Source organism: Neolamprologus multifasciatus, chromosome 15 (assembly GCF_963576455.1).
Source record: "Neolamprologus multifasciatus chromosome 15, fNeoMul1.2, whole genome shotgun sequence".
Lineage (NCBI taxonomy): Eukaryota > Metazoa > Chordata > Actinopteri > Cichliformes > Cichlidae > Neolamprologus > Neolamprologus multifasciatus.
The window spans coordinates 8,762,744-8,780,598 of NC_140453.1; the positions used below are offsets into that span (position 1 = coordinate 8,762,744).

The window sequence follows — 17,855 nt, forward strand, 5'->3', positions numbered from 1 at the left end:
GAAAACACCAGCAACTAGAAAAAAAATGTGGAAAAGCAGGGAGGCCCGAAATGCTGCCAAAGCTAAAGAAAAATAATAATGAAGAAATAAAACAGAAGAGAGACATTAACATGATGTAACAGCTGCAGAAGTGGCAACTTAACATTAAACAGATACTAGCAAACATGTATTTACAGTATTATACAATCCTGTGATTAAAAAATACCGTTGTATTTTCTTTCCTGATAACACCTGATAACATCCTAGTTCTTATAAGTATGCCCCAGTCCTTTTGACCTCTCAGGGCCACCCTAGACTGGCTGTCTTTAGGTGTATCCTGAATAAGTCACAAGCCAGAAATTCCAAGTTTTTTATGGAATGCCCTCAACTCTTTCAAAGCAGACCGACATGCCCCAAGTTACCAATACAAGATGGCAGTACTGAACACTAACAACAGCAAACCTGTAAACTTTTTAATCTGTAATGCCACTGTTGTGCATTTTTGACTCACTAAAATAAGGCACACACAGAGAGACACGGATCAGGCTCTAACCATGAATCTGTCTAAAGTGCAAAAAACTGGGAAAAAAAAGTATTATGCTGTATTGCAAATGATAGCTACCTTTCTAGGAACCAAAACAGATCCTGTTTTTCCTGTTATTTTCTGGAAAGCACTAACTGGGAAGTGACAATGTCTGAATGTCTGGAATGTGGCATTTAAAAGTACAAAATATATGTTGTCCATCATATTTTCCAAAGCCACCCCTGAGACAGATTGCAGTCTTCACAAGGCTGCTTCTGGTTCTCTGGCCTTATGTTTGACATTCCGGGGTTACATGATCAGATAACTGGTTAAATTAGGCACCTCGGGAAATGAGACGGTAGATTCTTTATAACAAATATCCCCCTTTTCAATAGAGGATATGAAAAGTCCAGTATTTGCTGACTCAAATATTGTCATAGGTTATGAGCGCAGGCATGTGTGCACACCTTTGGCAAACTTCTAAGAGGATCAGATGACGGTGTTTCAAAAATGGTCAGACTGGATCATATAGGTCGGGACATCTAAATACATATCAGTGAAAGTAGGCCAAGCACAAAGAGAGCTCCCCAGGCATGTTAGGCCACATTCTGTCATTTGTGAAGTAAGAGCGGCAGGTGTGACTGAAGCAGTCGAAGAAAAAGGGCATGGGAAACTCAGTAAACAGCAGGTGGCCGGGCTGCTTGTTGTCACATGCATCCAGTGCCTTTATGAGTGACTGAGCATTATTGATACAGGTGCATTTTTTTATAGCCTGCTTTATATTAGGAATCACAGCTGAAATCACTACATCATATTTGTCTGTGATTACAGCTGGAAGTCATATCAAAGAAAGATCAGAAACTCGGGTGTGCATTATTCATTAGGAGGGGCACATGGAGATACACTTTGGTCCAATAAGAGGTCACGATAGGAGGTCCGAGGCTAAGGAAAGTTTTCTATTGGTAGTGCGGGAATAAGTGGGCGGGGTTATGCAAATACTTGAGCAAAAACAAGCCGAGAGCGTGCAGTAACACGAGCGAAAGAGGAGTCCGGGGACCTCTGGAAGTGTGAACGGCGAAGCTGTGGACACGAGAACGAATGGACCGACAGACTCGGGCGTAGGCCAACAGCAGAAACAAAGCCTGTGGCGCCAGGTAGGAATAATGTCACTGTGCTCGGCTGTCATTACAACCTAAATGTGTGCTCAAAGAAACTTTTAGGTAGCAAAAACGGTTTGGTTGCACGTAAACACACCCGTATTTGAGCGCCGTGGGCTTTTGCACTAAAGACGTCTGTGATTCCTGGTGCTCAGTGTTGTCTAGCCTCTACAGAAGTGCACTGCAAGGGTTTAGCTCAACTCTTATGTATTATATAGGCAGAAAAACACGCAATCGTGGACTTTGTCTGTAGTATCACTAATTATAACAGTGATCTGTTGCAATATTGAAGTAGCATTGATCACAGTGCAGTATCTGGTCACAGGTAAAGGAGAGAGCACAGTTTCTATAGCTATTTCCAGAGATTTTGATAAAACACGTGCAACACTTTCAGCTTTAAACAACTATATGCCACACAGTCGTCAGCCCTTTTCTTACAGATCCAGCTGCTGCTGTCCGTGGTGAGCTTCACACAGCTGGTATGTATGACAGGGAAACCTGGGTGTGCCCAGCCAGAGCCACAAAGAGTCATCAGCTGATTCTTCACCTATGACTGGGGATCCTGTTTGATGATTAATTATGTTTCGTTTTCTGTCTGGATCAGTTCATGTTACTGTATAATAGATATTTTTTAATGATTCCTGGGATGTTGATGTGAATTAGAATTTCATGTATCTGTCCTTGTGCAACATGAGTAATATCTGCTGTATTTTTTCTTGCCTTTGCACATTGATTTGTTTGTTTAAATATGCTGGTGTGTACTTGTTTGTAGGTCTATTGTTAGTGGCGGTTAATGATGGAGTCCAGCAGCGAAACCAAGAGGATGGCCTCTTACCTCCCAAGCAAACCCTCAGCTGAGAACCAAAAACTGACCTCACCCAGAGAACCAGGTATGAACAGCCACTGATGTTGTCTTTTATCAGGTTTAAAAGTGTGCATGTGCATGTTCCGTTTAGAGCTTATATCTTACGTCATTTAAAAGTCTAAATAGGGTTCAAAAAAGGGGGGATTCTCTGCTGAACAATGCTAAACACTTAAATCCCTAAGAATGCATATAGTGAAAGTCAGTGTTGGCTGCCCATTAGAGAAAGATGTAGATGATTGCTCAAGGAATACTGTCTAGATGGGGAACTGAGATGTAATAATTTGGCTCAACATCTGGAAAACTCTGCAAACCTGCTTCTTAGAATGGATAAATGAATCCTATGATTATTAAGCTGGAGCAAAACAAAGGCATTTGCTGCATGAGCAACTTCTTCACAATAGCTGTTTCTCAAACACTCATTTATGATTAAGCCAAAACATGTATATGACAGCTTTTTATGCTTGAGTCCTGGTCTCGCTGACCTTGGTTGCACAATAGCAAAAACGTTGAACAGGCTCTTCGCATAATGTTAAAAACATAACCCAGTCAGCTTCATATGTGACTAAACTACATGTCAGAAATATAAGTGACTAAATTGAGATATATTGATTCTCCAAGTAATAATTTGCATCGATCAGGAGCTAGGTTTAGCTCAGCATCCAGATAACTTGACAAACCCGCTTCTTAGAATAGTTTAATGAATTGCAGGATTACGGAGCTGAGCTTCTCGAACAGTGATTTATGATTAAGCCAAAAGGTGCTGATGTCTGATTTCTTGTGTCTCAGTCACGATGTATTTATGTGCCAAAAATGTGACACAGATTCTTCACATAATGCCCACCCACTGTTTGGAAAAACATCAGTCACCTTGCTATTTGCCTTCACTACATGTTGGAAAGAGTGCATTTTATGATAATCAGATACTTATCGTGTCGAATACAGAAGTCAGGCTAACTGGTTGTGTGTCCTCTGAGGTAAAAAGTGTATAGTACATCCATGTGTGTCTTAAAATCTGCTTGTGTGTACTATTTTAATCTTTCAGTTTTAATCAGCAAAACTGTGCAAAATAGTACCGCAGATACTGAAGTGTGGTACTGCCAGGCTTGTACTTGACCTGGATGCAGAAGCAAACACTTTGCTTTCACTGCACTGGCTCTGCTGTACATGGACTTCATTGGTAGTCAGATAAGGACAGCTAACAGGTCACGGTAGTCCAAAAAGCATTTCCCAATGGTGGACCCTCCAGCCACAGTAAACGTGTGTTTTTGCGTCTAAGGTAGGCCAACACATGGTTGGAAATAAACAATTCCTTGTTTCAAACAGTGTGTGAAAATGTCACAGCTTACAAATTTTTTTCAAAAAAAAGTGGGGTTGTTCTGCATAACAGTATTAGCAAGTGCGCCAGTGTGAATTTTGAGTTAAGGTATCACAGGCTGTGACATGCTAAAAAATGACATAAAATCCTATTATTAGACAACCATTTAATGGAAATGACTGATATGGGGCTGAGTGCTGGGGTTGCAGCTGAACTGTCAAAGCAAACTTTGCAGCATTAAATAGTTTGCAACTGTGTCAAGTTTTCTTGAATGGTGTGTAATAACATCATATGTAATAATCATGTCTAATAAAAGCTCTCAGTATGGTCATTAGACACACATTTGTGTTTATAGCTTTAGAAAGTACAGTTAATAACAGGTGCAGGGATATTATCACCTAATGTAATATATGATGCATTATGTAAGATGATGCTAAGGTCATCTTCTTCCCCTTTCATCTGTAACAATAATCTATTAGTCAACGTGAAGCACTGCTAGCACATGTTCACAAACACACAGCCTTACCAGATTGCTTCATTCTTCTTCTGATCCTTGACCACGAATTCCACACAGTCAGCACTAATAAAGTGACTTCATGGTCGGGTGAACCTTCTGAGGACTCTTCGTAAACCCTGACTTGATTGAATATTTGTTACTTAAGAGGTTTTTTTTTTGTTGTGGAAGGTGAACGGACACAGTACCGCATTAGCTTACGCAATATCATCTACTGCCCCTCCACACTCTGTTTACCAAGTTCTTAATCCTGCATATGAGCTTGACAAGTTATAAACAAGAACATGTTACAACACTCTGATTCTGATCCATACAGGTTGTTTGTATTACTGTTTAAATGTGAGGCACAACAAAGCAGTATTAAGAAGATGGCATCCATTCTCAAATACAGTTATTTTTTTAAATCTAAATGTTTAACTATTTATTAGTTTGCAAGTAAACCTTTTTCAGATCAAACATGTCTAGGACATACTAGTTCAAGATGTTAATATTTCCTACTAGTCTTTGCAACAGGCCATAACCACCAAATAAAAAGGACCAGCGGTAGCTTGTAGCTGCTTAAGGGATAGTATCAAGTATACATAAAATTCTCATGAGCCTTTGTTGAAGATAGTATTTTTTAATCTGTTTAATAGAAAAAATAATATTGTACTCACTAACATACATAGGTAAGTTTATAATTATATATCCTAATTTTGTATAAATTATGAATTGATACATTTGCAAAAACTTAGAATTAATACATTAAAAATACACAGAAACAGATGTCGGTTTGTGGAAGCAGCCATGTCATTCCACCACACTGAATACAGTGGTCGTCCCTTCTAATTGTGTTTTGGCAGGACAGCCTAACACGATTAGAGCCCCGTCTCTAAACAAGAACTGCTGGTTATAAGCTAGCATTAGTATCTCACGTTCCTTCTGGCAAACAGTTTGATTACATTCACACATCGTATGAGAGTTTATTTGCTAAGTGTCCGAATCCAACACTGTTAAACTCACACTCACTACAACTGAACAGCAGTCAGAGACATTTGTTCTATTGTGGCCACCATAGCTAGGGTCGTGGACTTGAATTGGGAGGGATAGGAAAACAATTCAGTTGATTGCAGTCTACAGACATCTAGTGGTAAGATTTTACACACTGTAACTTTAATAAATGAAGCCACAGCAGTTTTTTTTTTTTTGAGTTTTTAATCCTTTGAGTTACTTAATTGTAGTCAAATGCTATTTAAAAACGTTTAATCTTATCCGGTTTACAGGCAGATACACGTGTTCTGGAAGCTGTTTTAGGAATTGGGTAACATGTTATTATTTCTAAACTGACTGTAGGTGTGAGTGTAAATGACTGTTCGTTAGCCTTGTCATGGATCCCACCTAGAATGAACAGGGATGATGTCGGGACACATTACTAAGGCCAAAAAAGGCATTATTGACACATATTGTGACTTCATTCTTACATGCCATTTTCCCTGTTGAGCGGCATTGACTTGAGCCGGTCCAAATGTGGAACTTTGTCACAGAATGTGGGACAGGGGGACCTGGATACTCTAGATGCACCTCTTACCTTATGTAGCCCACAACCCTTTCTCTGTATTTCTCTGTATTACAGATAATGTTCGAAAAACACAACACAATAAAACTAGGCCCACTTGCTGGGTTAACCTACAATCTTGGTCTTGTTTTTTTGGGACAAAAAGTGAAGCTAGGACATTGCAAACTTGCAGTTGGCGCTTAATTCAGTATAGCTATCATCTTAAGATACATTCTCTCACTGTGTTCTCTGTATTTCTGTCCCTTTCTGCAGGCTGCAGCTGGCTGGTGGTGGTTGCAGCCATAGCGGCCTCTCTGAGCGGCCTGATGTTGGGCTACGAAATGGGGCTGACCTCTGGGGTCCTGCTGCAGCTGCGGGGCCTCCTCTCTCTCTCCTGCAGGGAACAGGAACTGCTGGTCAGCTCCCACCTGTTCGGTGCACTCCTCGTCTGCCTGGCCGGAGGAACATTTTTAGATCGCTACGGCCGACGCTGCTCTTTGCTCCTGAGTGCTGTTCTAGTTGTTGGCGGCACCGTTGTGCTCATCGCTGTGGCTTCTTTTGTTGCACTGACACTTGGCCGTGTAATTGTGGGCATGGGAACATCTCTTTCAGGGACAGCAGCTTGTTTGTACATTGCAGAGATCTCACCGAGGGAGAGGAGGGGTCTCCTGGTGACGCTGTACGAGTTGATGTTGGTTGTTGGTGTAATGCTGGGATTCGGCTGTAGTTACGCCTTTGCTACCGTACCTCATGGCTGGGTCTATACATTTGGACTAGTAATTCCTCCAGCACTCCTGCAAATAGGTGCGCTCATATTCCTCCCACCCAGTCCACGCTTCCTCGTTGCTCAGGGCAAAGTGGAGCGGGCGAAGAAAGTGCTGGCCAGAATGAGATGTGCAAGTAAGGAGCGTGTGGAAGTGGAGCTCAGGGATATCCAGGTTGGACTGAAAGAAGAATCAGAGCATAGCTTCTTGGAGCTTTTCAGTGCCAAAGCTAATCTGCGTTCACGGCTCCTAATAGGTGTGGTCTTAGTCTTCCTCCAGCAGGCTACTGGACAGCCCAACATCCTTTCCTATGCTTCACCACTTCTCCGCAGCGTTGGCTTCAACAGTGATGCTGCAGCAACCCTGGCCTCCACGGGGTTCGGAGTCGTAAAAGTAGTTGGTACCATCCCTGCCGTGTTGCTGGTCGACCGATTGGGACCCAAGAGCTTTTTGTGTGTGGGTGCTGTCGCTATGGGATTGTCGCTGGCTGCCCTTGGTACATTGACTCTACAAAGTCACACTCACCTGACAAGCCTGTGCAATAGCCAAAGCCCTCTAAACAACACGCATATGCCATGGGATTTAAACGAAACCTTCACAGACTTTGAGAATAGTGGCACTTTGTCTACCCACCTGGAAAACCAGTGGAACACTGAACAGGTGCAGGGGCTCAAAACAGAGAATGATGCAGTGTGGGAATCAGTAGGAGGAAGGACTCATGTTGAAGTGTCTTCCTCACTGAAGTGGGCGTCATTGATCAGCCTGCTGGTGTATGTGGCAGCCTTCTCAATTAGTCTTGGACCAAGTAAGTACCCGTACATTATGGTTCACAGACACATGCAGTGTCTCTGTATTTATCTAGAGACTGGATATATAACATGGACATTGCTTCTGAGTCTGAAAAGTGAAGCTAACTCATTTGCTTCAAACATGCATTTTTTTCTAATGGACGACTTCCGTGGTTGCAAAAACCACTTCCTGTTATTTAGAAGTGTATGGAAAGTTAATCCAATGTTTTTGGCATTGGTAAAAACACTATCCCTGGGCTCAAGTCAAGTTTTTCCTCTTATTAAAGTTTGAATTAATGAATGATCATGACATCTGGTTTCAAAAATCTGAGATGGAAAGCAAATATAGTCAGCTTATGGTAAGACAGTGAGATTTCATTAACTCTCATTAACCTTAAATGGTTAAGGGAATGGTTATACACAGTCTTCCATGTGTGAGCATTTTGCTACACTTACATTTTTTGGCATCCAGCAGCAGGGCATTCCTTCCCAGTTTTAATCCTTGTAGTGCTATATGAATAAAACGAGTTAGACTGAATTTCTTATACCCCTCTTTTTTTTGTCCTTTATCTCTTTTTAGTGGTGTACGTCGTTCTCAGTGAGATCTTTCCAATGGGAGTCAGAGGTAGAGCTGTATCGGTGGTGTCAGCTGTAAACTGGGCCACAAATCTGCTGATCTCCATGACCTTCCTCACCATCACGGGTGAGTACTTTATTACTTATAATTTACAAATTGTAGGTTCTAGCTAGTTGTGATAGTGCGATACTTACAGCAGCTATACTTACACAACACCAATTCTCTGCCACCTACAATGCCGCATTGAGATCCTTTCCCTGGTGCCTCAACCCCCACTCACATCTTACATCAGGTGATCTCATTGGGTCTCACAATGGTTTCACCTAAAACCTCTGGTGATAATGAGCCACGCCTTTTTTCATACCTTGCCTACCTGTGGTGAGACACATGATCAATCAACAAACCCAACAGAAATTTCCAGCTGGGTTTAAATACCTGGGACTCTCAACCATTTGGTTTTAGAACTGAACAAGTTTCTTGGATGAGAAGTGAAACATCTTTAAGAAACTTAAAGACTTGAATTTAAAGTCGAATCGCTTTCTTTTCCAAGCTCCTTAGACTACCATGGCCTGAACGACTGAGAGCCTACACTGACATGTATTTGCACCAGACATGTTTAAACTAGTGCAAGAATTCACAGAAACTCTGTATAATTTAACACAGAGTTTCTGTTTGACAAGTGATAATCATTTTAAAAAACACATTTTTACAATTTTACTATCCTCCAACAGAACTGCCAAGGTCAAACCCAAGACCACACCTAACCCAATTAGTTAGTGTTCACATTTTGGCATCTCTTTATTTTAGTACCTGGTTGGTATTGTTTGCCAAACATTTGCCTATATAGTGGACCTAAACTAGGTTATGCAGCTATATTTTAAATGTTCCTTTATTAGTAACATGTAAAAATTAAAATACATAGTTGTCATACAGAAAGAGACAGGGTAAACCCAAGACAAATTCTCATTATGTCAGAAAACAGACAAACCCAGACTTTTATATTCATACTTGTGACTAATTTGACTTTAAATCGTTAATCTTGTGGAAAGAAACAGAAGCGTCCAGAAGTTTTTAAATAAGAAACCTTACTATGAGCGTTACCAGTGCATCGCTGTGTTGCCCAAATGTCAAAAATGAGAAAAGTTCAAAGCAATTGCAGACCTGTTGCTCTGGTTTCCTAAAATGCCAAATAGTTGTGTGTATTTTTTATGATTGACAAGTCTGGACTGCAAGCAAGAAGCCAGTTTAGCTCCTGGACTCTTTTACTTTTTAGTCATACTATTGTAACAATGCGGTATGTGTATGTGTTGACATTATCTTTTTTAATTAAGCATAGCATTTAAATACTGCTCCCTGTCATATGTAGGGTAGCAGCACAAACAATGCTCAAACCAGTCCTACCATTCATGCTAAAGGGCAAGTTCCAAACTGTATAATTACTGCTGCAACTTGCAAATTAGGGACCTTTTGTCTCCTTACGTAAGTCAGTCTGTAAGTCTGACAGGTAAAAAAAAAAAGGGAACACTCAGAGGTGTAGTAGCACTATTTAGTGTGTGACAAGTAGTGTTGCTATGGTAACACAAACAGTCAAACATTTTTGTTTAATCAGCTGAGTTACTGCGCAATACTGTTTGAAGATTTTTGTTTACACGTGGTTTGGCAGTGGCTTGCTGAAATAAGCAAGAGCTTCCTTGAAGTAGATGTTGACCAGATGGCAACATTTGATGTCCTTGTATACATTGCTCAGCTATAATCCATTCAAAGATGTGCAAGTTATGCATGTTATATATTGTAGTGCACTCATATGATCTTACAAATTTCTGAACTCATGGTGCAAATTTCAGTTTTTGCTTTTAATACACTGCTGCCTGAACATTGTGGGCAATCATGGAACTTAATTGTTATCCCAGGTTTCATAGCAAGATAGTGGCATATAGCTTGGACGTGTTGTTGGTCTATTGAAGGAAAATGAACATACGTATTAAAATTCATCAGTATCAACATTTGGACTTTTTAAATTAAATTTGGATGATTTGCAAATCATTTCTTATTTGTTTTATTTTTTTACATAATGTCTAAATTTTTTGGGAAACGGGGTTGCTTATGCAGCAAGTATGGTATTGCATTATATTAATTGTTTCGTTTTTTGTTTTTTAAAGAAAACATTGGTGTGCCCAATGTTATGTTCGTGTACTCCACCATGAGCTTTGTTCTGCTGGTATTCGTCATCCTCTTTGTCCCTGACACCAAAGGTCGCACACTGGAGGAGATATCAAAAGAGCTAGCTAAGAAGTGAGTGGTAACACTTCCTAGCTAAATTTATCCTTTACCCTTCATTTTAATTTTCATATTTATTTCCTATCCTATTCATAGTCTTTTTTTTTTTTTAGGTCACGAGCAGTCTAAGCATTTCACTGTATATCGTACTGTGTATGTGACAAATAAAATTTGAATTTGAATTTGAACATTCGACGTCTATGCCATCAACATCTAGTAAACTGGTTTGTGAAAGTGATTTTTACCTTGTTTCTCCACTCCCTGTTTAACAGGAAGACTTTTAAGCTGAGAATTTCCAGGCCGGTTCAGCCTCAAGAGAGCCTGATCAAGGACAGCAAACCTACAGAGTCCAGCAAACATCTGGCTACTTAAACACACCTCAACACAACACCTGTCCTGAGAGTCAAGAGCAACGATTAAGACAATATACAATCAAAAATATATCTCATCTACGTCGCTATATTGGCTGTAGTTACAGCTGCTTCTTGATGATGATGATGATGATGATGCCACATGTGATCCCATCATGGAGCCTTTGATTTTTTTTAAATGAGCATAGTTAGTATTAGGTTCTAGTATTAATTGTTATATTCAAGAAAAAGAATTTTTTTTTTCTCAGATTTCCATCAGTTTTTACATTTTTTTTTCTCCGTTTTGAGTAAAAAAAAAAAAATCTAGCAAATCTGGCATTATATTAACTAAAATCAAACACTAATAGCCCAAACTGGTACTCGTTCTTTGTAGGAGGGCAAGCTTATTCCTAAGCACAGTGTCATTTTATTGGTACCCATTGTCGTATTTAACGTGGTACACAACGGCCAAACCAGTCATACCAGTTATGTTAGTGGACGTGTTCCAACCCACATGAAATATGGAAGGAATTGTTTGTCTCCTCATTTGCATTTTATGGGAACACGCAGCTAGCTGTGTAAGACCGGCTACTGAATGTTTAAAAAGAATCGCCGAAAAAAAGCAAATCACGAGGTTCAGGAGCCATGTTTGGCATGAATTGTGATATAGACCGATTCCTTCTTTTATTTTCTATTAGTACGATGCTGTAATGAGTTTAAGAATACAAATTCTATAGTGGATGCCCTATGCACGAGTAAAACATTTACATTTTATAACCTGTACTTTGACTTGCATCACCTTTTAAATGTTGCAACGTGTGTTTGCAAAGCCTGACATGGAAATCTCAGTCGTTAATGACAGTATGGAAGACATTCTAGGGAAAAAAAAAACAAATCAACTGGGAAGTTCCTTTTCCACATGTACTCGGGATATGTTCACACGCACAAAAACGATGTCATGCAAAGGGGAGCAAACACACCACACAGTAGTCCAGTGGTTGCCTGTTCACTTTTATTTTTTTTTATACAAAATACAAAAATCCAGGTGCCACAATTTTTCAGTTGACACTAGTTCAAAAAGTACTCCATCATACACACATTTAAACAGCATGTCTAAGCTTTTAATCAACATTTTTTCCTATCAGATGCATTTATATACATACATACATACATGTTGCCTTTATGCCTGTCCGAACACTCATGGTTGCCTCAAGAATTCACATGAATGTATTACGAAACCTTTTCGACGAGTGTTAGTGCTGCCATACAACTTTGTACGACTCCAGAGTGGCTGCTTTTGTAATTATGAGTCAGTTACTTTTTCATGTTATGTTTTTGCTACTTTGTGTGTGTGTGTGTGTGTGTATGTATGTGTATACTGGCAATTGTGGACAGTGTTTTAATGATTTCTTAGTCCTCTGCTAATAAAAATCTCCATAATATTGTCTAACAAGTGGTTGTGTTCAATGAACAGCTTAACTCGTCACTTGAAAACTGAAAATATTCTTAACCTTTGAGAAGTGTTCAACATGTCAAAACATTAAAATACATCAAGGATATTTGCAAAATGTTCTTAAAACTATTAAGAAACAACAAGAAATGAAATGTGCCTTATTGTGAACAAAAGGAAGTAAATTTGAGGTGTGTTTAAGTTGTAAGTGGATGTGTTTCTGCATATCGGCCTGCTCTTACATTGTGTACACTGATAATATTCCACTTCTCCGTCTGCTGTTTTTCTCCTTTTGCAATAACACGGGTAATATAGAGTACCTGTGCAGGACTTTTACAAACCTTGGACGGCGGTTTTTCCAAAGGAAGTGGAAAATGGGACGACCTTATATATATATTTATAGATATATGTATAGTTTTGGAGTTGAGGCGTGTTGGTCTTAACATACATATTAGCAGTGGTTACCGCCAAATCTTAAATAGTTTTAAAATGGTCTTTAAGTGTCCATGCAGAAACATCCAAAAGCAAATAAGCTAGAGCAAATAACTTCCTGCCTCTTCACTGTCAGGTGAGGAGGACGGGTGTCTGCTGAAGGATATTAAGTTTGGAAGACATTTGCAGGTTTAGGCTGTTAAAATCACAAGATCCCAACAACTCCACAACAACGTTAAAATTTTGTAAAAAATAACGAGGACATTTTAGGACGTTACAAGTGTGGTATTCCAAGCCCAGCCTATGAATGAGTTCAGACGTTTGTGGCTGTTGCCACATAGTGATGAAACCAAAGCAAGCAATTCCAAGGATAAGGTGCTTCTTCGTCCGTTTTGAGTACTCAGTAGCTCGAGTCCTTAGTCTTGTATCGTTTCATTTGCAGCGCGGTTTCTGACACTCAAACAGTAGTGGGTAGACTTGCTCCACTGCTGTGGCCACGTTTTGGACATTTGGTCCTAAGCCATCCAGTGATGGTGTGAAAGCAGAAAAAGATCAGCAAAAATATATCAGGACAAAGAAAAACAACAGAACTGGAACAGAAGCTTTAAAAAAAAAAAAAAAAAGGCCGCCTTGGGTTTCAACTTTAGCCTGATAAACAGTGCACCACACGAAAGGAAGCACAAAAAACAATTTCGCTTGAGTAAAATTCTTGGAGGAATTGGGTTATTTACAAACCGCTTTCCTCATTGAAACAAGTTATAAAATGCTTTCATTTTACATGACCTCAATCCCTTAAGCCAATGTGCCTTCTTAGCTGTACATAAAAAGGGGTAAGATACTTAATGTGTCTGTGTGTGTTAAGCCTCGTAAGGAGTGAGATACCTGTAACTGTGAGGCTGCCAGTTGAGAACACTTGTATAGTCGCCTTTAGATTTTTGATCCTGTATGTAGCAGCTGGGTGGAGCTCAGGTTCATAACTGTAAATGGTAAAAAGTTTTTAGTACATGTGTACACATCGGAAAAAGTTATACCTACAGCTTTGTGAGTAACGGACATGATGCATGTTTAGATGCCAGCCTATATTCTGTCAGATAGCATGTACAACAGTAATCCAAATCCAACAACTAGAGTACACACACACACACACACACACACACACACACACACACACACACACACACACACACACACACACACACACACACACACACACACACACACACACACACACACACACACACACACACACACACACACACACACACACTTCTTCAGCCTGCTTGCTCCACTGTAGTGTCAGATACATGCACTCAATGCGGTGAGGTTTACTCTAACCACTAGAGGTCATCCTTCACTAGCAAACATTAAACTTTTATTCCCCGTTCACCTTGCACATTATTGCTGCTCATGTCAGGACTTGAAATCACAGTTGTCACTATTTTCTTTCAATATGGTATCACACCATGAAGCTAACGAACCAAAGAAAACAGCATAAAGCAATAAGACTGTGGATAAACATATGCTACAGCTTGATCAGGATAGTTATAATGACGATGACAATGATGGCATTGATTTTAATTAATGTTGCAACAGTTGTGACTTAGCAGCACTGCATTACCTGGCAATGGGTCGGTTATTCTTCGTGAAGTTTATAAGATTGACTGCAAATGGCATGGAGCACACTGCCAGCACATTCACAACTTTGAAGGCTGAAAACCTCACCTGAACAGACAGCATAAACATATGAGACACAAAATACACGCATTTATGAGTTTACACTTCTTTTTATTTTAGGTCCAATAATTAACGGAGAAATCCAGTTTAGGTTTTATGGCCTTAATGTAGATAACTGCAGTTTCAGGTAGTTTGAGCTTTGTGACACTGTGCGTTACCCTGCTAGTAACAACCATCAGAAGATGGGGACTCTGTGGTCTTAATAGTTGGGACAATGCTCAGGTAGGCTGAGTTTAAACAAATAACAGATTGACTGTGTATTTCCATGCAAAACCAGCTGCTGTGATTATTCTTACCTTGAAGCCTAGTTTCTGTAGACAGCGTGCTAACCTGCGAGCACCGAGCTTTGCCTCATCCTCACTTTAAAAAAAAAAAAAAGAAGGAAGAGAAAAGAACGGATAAATGGCAGCATAACTCAGTGAAATTAATTCCTTGGTATACAAACCATAATCAGAAACTAACATCTTTGAGTAATTGAGTAATACTTACAATCAAAACCCCTAAACTGGGCTAATACAGATGAGGATAGAAATATTATTCATGCACATTCTAGTTTTACTTGGGCTGCTTATATTATTTGACTTTGCACAGAGAAATAAAAATATTTGACAAAAACTACCAGGGTTAAAATCATTAGCCTCCCGACGCTAATTTTCAATAGCATGGATGCTGCAGGATAACAGTCTCCAGTCATTAATTGTAGTTTTCAGCAATCCCCACACACATCTCCTGAGCAGTCTCAGCCTATTGTTCTTTAGTAAATCTCTCATGCTCCTTCAGATTTAATGGGCTGCTAGCATGGACCTTGGTCTTCAGTTTATTCTATAGATTTTCAATGATCTGCAAGTCAGGGCTTTGTGCAGGCCAGTCAGTAACGCTCACTTTGGTCTTCTGGAGGTAGTTCCACACCAGAAGCGGTGTATGTTTTACATCGGTGTAGTGTTGGAAGACCAAGCAGCAACCCAAACCCAGTTTTGCTGCTGAATGCTTGAGGTTTTTTTTAAAATCTTCGCATAGCTTTCTTATTTAGGATTCCTTTCACCTTCCCAGTTCCACACACATTGACGCGTCCCCACAGCACAGCACTCCCACCACCGTGCTTCACTGTGGGGATGGCATTCTTCTTTCTCCAAGCATAAACGGTGTGTCTCTGAGCTCTAGTGTGATCTCATCTGACTAAAAAATGCACTTTAAGTATGTATAATCCTTCTCTAGGTTGTTCTTAGCATGCTTCAGTTTGCCCTAAGATGTCTCTTCTGCAGAAGTAGAGCTTTTCTTGGTCTGCATCCTAGTGAGTGTCTTCTTTGTTACCACAATTCTTGACTTGGCTAAGTCAGTCACTAGTGTCTTTGGAGATGGTCTTTAGACACATCTGTCACGACTTTTCTTTCCAGAGCGTTTGCAATCTTTTGCTTCCTACCTTTGCCACACTTGTGTAAGTACTCTGTGGCTCTCTTTGAATTTCTTGATGATATCCAATGTGGTAACTTTGTATATTCATTTCCTGCTTTGTGAGCATAAACAATTCTTTTTCTCAAGTCTGACCCGATTTCTTTTGAGTTTGGCATGATGCTTTCTCAAGTGACAGCTCAAACCCTTGTTGAAATTTCTACACTGCTGATAAATTGAAACATAGTTATACCAATTTAGTATTTAGTTTACTCTGTACTTTTAAATTAAATCAAAACTTTTAAATTTCATTCGGGGGACTAGTAATTCAGCTCTCATGTGAGAGAAATGCTAACTGCATTAGTTGCATATGATGGGGGACATAGCAGTACAGCCTCACAAATAAAGTAGCAAGACTTCTGAGGCCAAAAGAAGCAAATAATTTGACATTTAGTTAGGTATAGGTGTGTGTATGCATGTTGCAATATGAGTGTCAGTCTACCTTGTTGCTCCAGTGCAGATGATTTTCCCTGAAGACCAGATTGAAGCAGTTATCATTGGTTTACGAAGCTTCATCAGGACTTTCTGAGGACAAAAAAAGAGAAGTCACAATTTCATGTCTCGGTTCTAACTGTTAACATGAATGCAGCATTCTCTAGTTTCACCAATAACAATACACTTACCCCTACTTCTGGCTTATAGATGACATTTGTTCCTTCTAAGGCAATGGTGCGGAGGTTGAGGTGACACCGAGTCCGAAAGGTTGCCACCACATTGGTGATAATAATATCAAGTGCCTCATCATTGCTTGAATCCATGGGGAAGTGTGTGGTGCAGCAAGAGGACCACAGAGGTTTTTCTTCTCACTTATTCATGAAAAATGCCACCCCTCACCATTATTGCACCGATGGGAAAGGAGACAAGATGGGCTAAAAAACAAACAAACAAAAAAAAAACCCAAATGAAGCCATTTTTCAAATAGTTCTGAAATTTCAAATCAGAAATACTTCAAGGGGCATTGCACTACACGAATGAATATGTATTCATTCATTAATAAAAATATGTATTGCGGTGCCCGCTCTATATCAGAATTTTGCAGATGTATTTTGTGTTTGCTGAATTCATGAGTCCAGTTAGTATGTTAGTGTAAGTAAAAATGCTAAGTTATCACCTCAGTTGCACACCGCCATCTAATTATCTCCTCGCCCGCAAGGTGTTCTCCTCCACTTGAAAGACTTGACTGTGTCTCAAAGCACGAATCACTCAGATATCTGCAAGAAAATATTATTTTGTCAATTATTATTCTTTTAGCTGAGCGTCCAGCTAATTTCCCGATAAACCGATACAGCCTAACACGTTAGCTACTTTCTACTGCTACTAACAACCAAGAAAGTAACAGCAAAATATGACCCTTGACGTCAATAATTCGTTACTTATAGACACGTTTAATGTATAGACCGTTGCTTTGTATTATGAACTGCGTTATAGCTCATGCAACTGATAAGCTTGTTTGAGGAAATGTTGCTAGCTAATCGGCAACTAATTCAACATAACTACATGCACTGAGTCGGCGTTTGCGCTAATAACTGCACTAATATGGGATTGTAAGCAAAACAAAGAGGTAACGACATTTCGTAACTGGTCAGCTAGCTAATGTTGTGAAGAGGTCTGTCCGTTAGCTAGCAACAAAGAAGAGTACACAGGCAGCAATGAATGAAAAGTTGTCAGCTATGCTAACTAGCAGACTAGCTGTCTAAAGCAAGTTAATGGCTGGTGTTTGTATCTTAAGAATCCAGCTACCGCTTTCGCTTTTTCTGTGATGTTATTCCAAAACACAAATAAGGCGGATAATAGTAAAATTTGTGGACAAACCCCTTCCTCCGCACATAAACGAGCAGTAACAAACACGACACCTTCCGCTTCTGTCTTACAAAATAAAGCCGCTCCTAGTGGGCGCTGAATTAACGTCAACTTCCGGATCGTAAAAAAAAATATAATTTAAGCACTTCCAATGCCTATATATTTCTGTTGCGAAGTTGTACCTAGCTGCTTACATTTAATAAAAAAAAAAGAAAATAAATATAAATAATACTAACACTGCAAAACAACTGTGCGGCAATAATACATTTAAAAAAAAAAAAAAAAAAAAAAAAACTATAAACCATCAAAAAAATGAAAAAAATTAAAATTGTAAAATTAATAAGAAC

General features: G+C 39.6%; 2 protein-coding genes across 3 annotated transcripts; one reads left to right on the plus strand and one right to left on the minus strand.

Annotated features, from left to right (window-relative positions):
- The first annotated feature begins 1,495 nt into the window (after window positions 1–1,495).
- Window positions 1,496–13,751, plus strand: slc2a12 (solute carrier family 2 member 12). The gene is made up of 6 exons (XM_085133489.1): window positions 1,496–1,656; window positions 2,432–2,549; window positions 6,161–7,456; window positions 8,020–8,142; window positions 10,176–10,308; window positions 10,566–13,751. The coding sequence occupies exons 2-6, from the start codon at window positions 2,453–2,455 to the stop codon at window positions 10,663–10,665; spliced, it is 1,749 nt and encodes a 582-aa protein (XP_084989615.1). The 5' UTR covers window positions 1,496–1,656; window positions 2,432–2,452; the 3' UTR covers window positions 10,666–13,751.
- tbpl1 (TBP-like 1) lies at window positions 10,914–17,646 on the minus strand. 2 transcript variants are annotated; one of them, XM_085133490.1, is made up of 8 exons: window positions 17,521–17,646; window positions 16,820–16,919; window positions 16,332–16,577; window positions 16,151–16,233; window positions 14,556–14,619; window positions 14,144–14,247; window positions 13,408–13,502; window positions 10,914–13,040 (listed from the first exon to the last, which is right to left on the minus strand). In XM_085133490.1, the coding sequence occupies exons 3-8, from the start codon at window positions 16,464–16,466 to the stop codon at window positions 12,958–12,960; spliced, it is 564 nt and encodes a 187-aa protein (XP_084989616.1). In that variant the 5' UTR covers window positions 16,467–16,577; window positions 16,820–16,919; window positions 17,521–17,646; the 3' UTR covers window positions 10,914–12,957. The 2 variants fall into 2 exon arrangements, with proteins under 2 accessions (XP_084989616.1, XP_084989617.1); XM_085133491.1 differs by having other exon boundaries at window positions 17,449–17,561.
- Window positions 17,647–17,855: the final 209 nt, after the last annotated feature.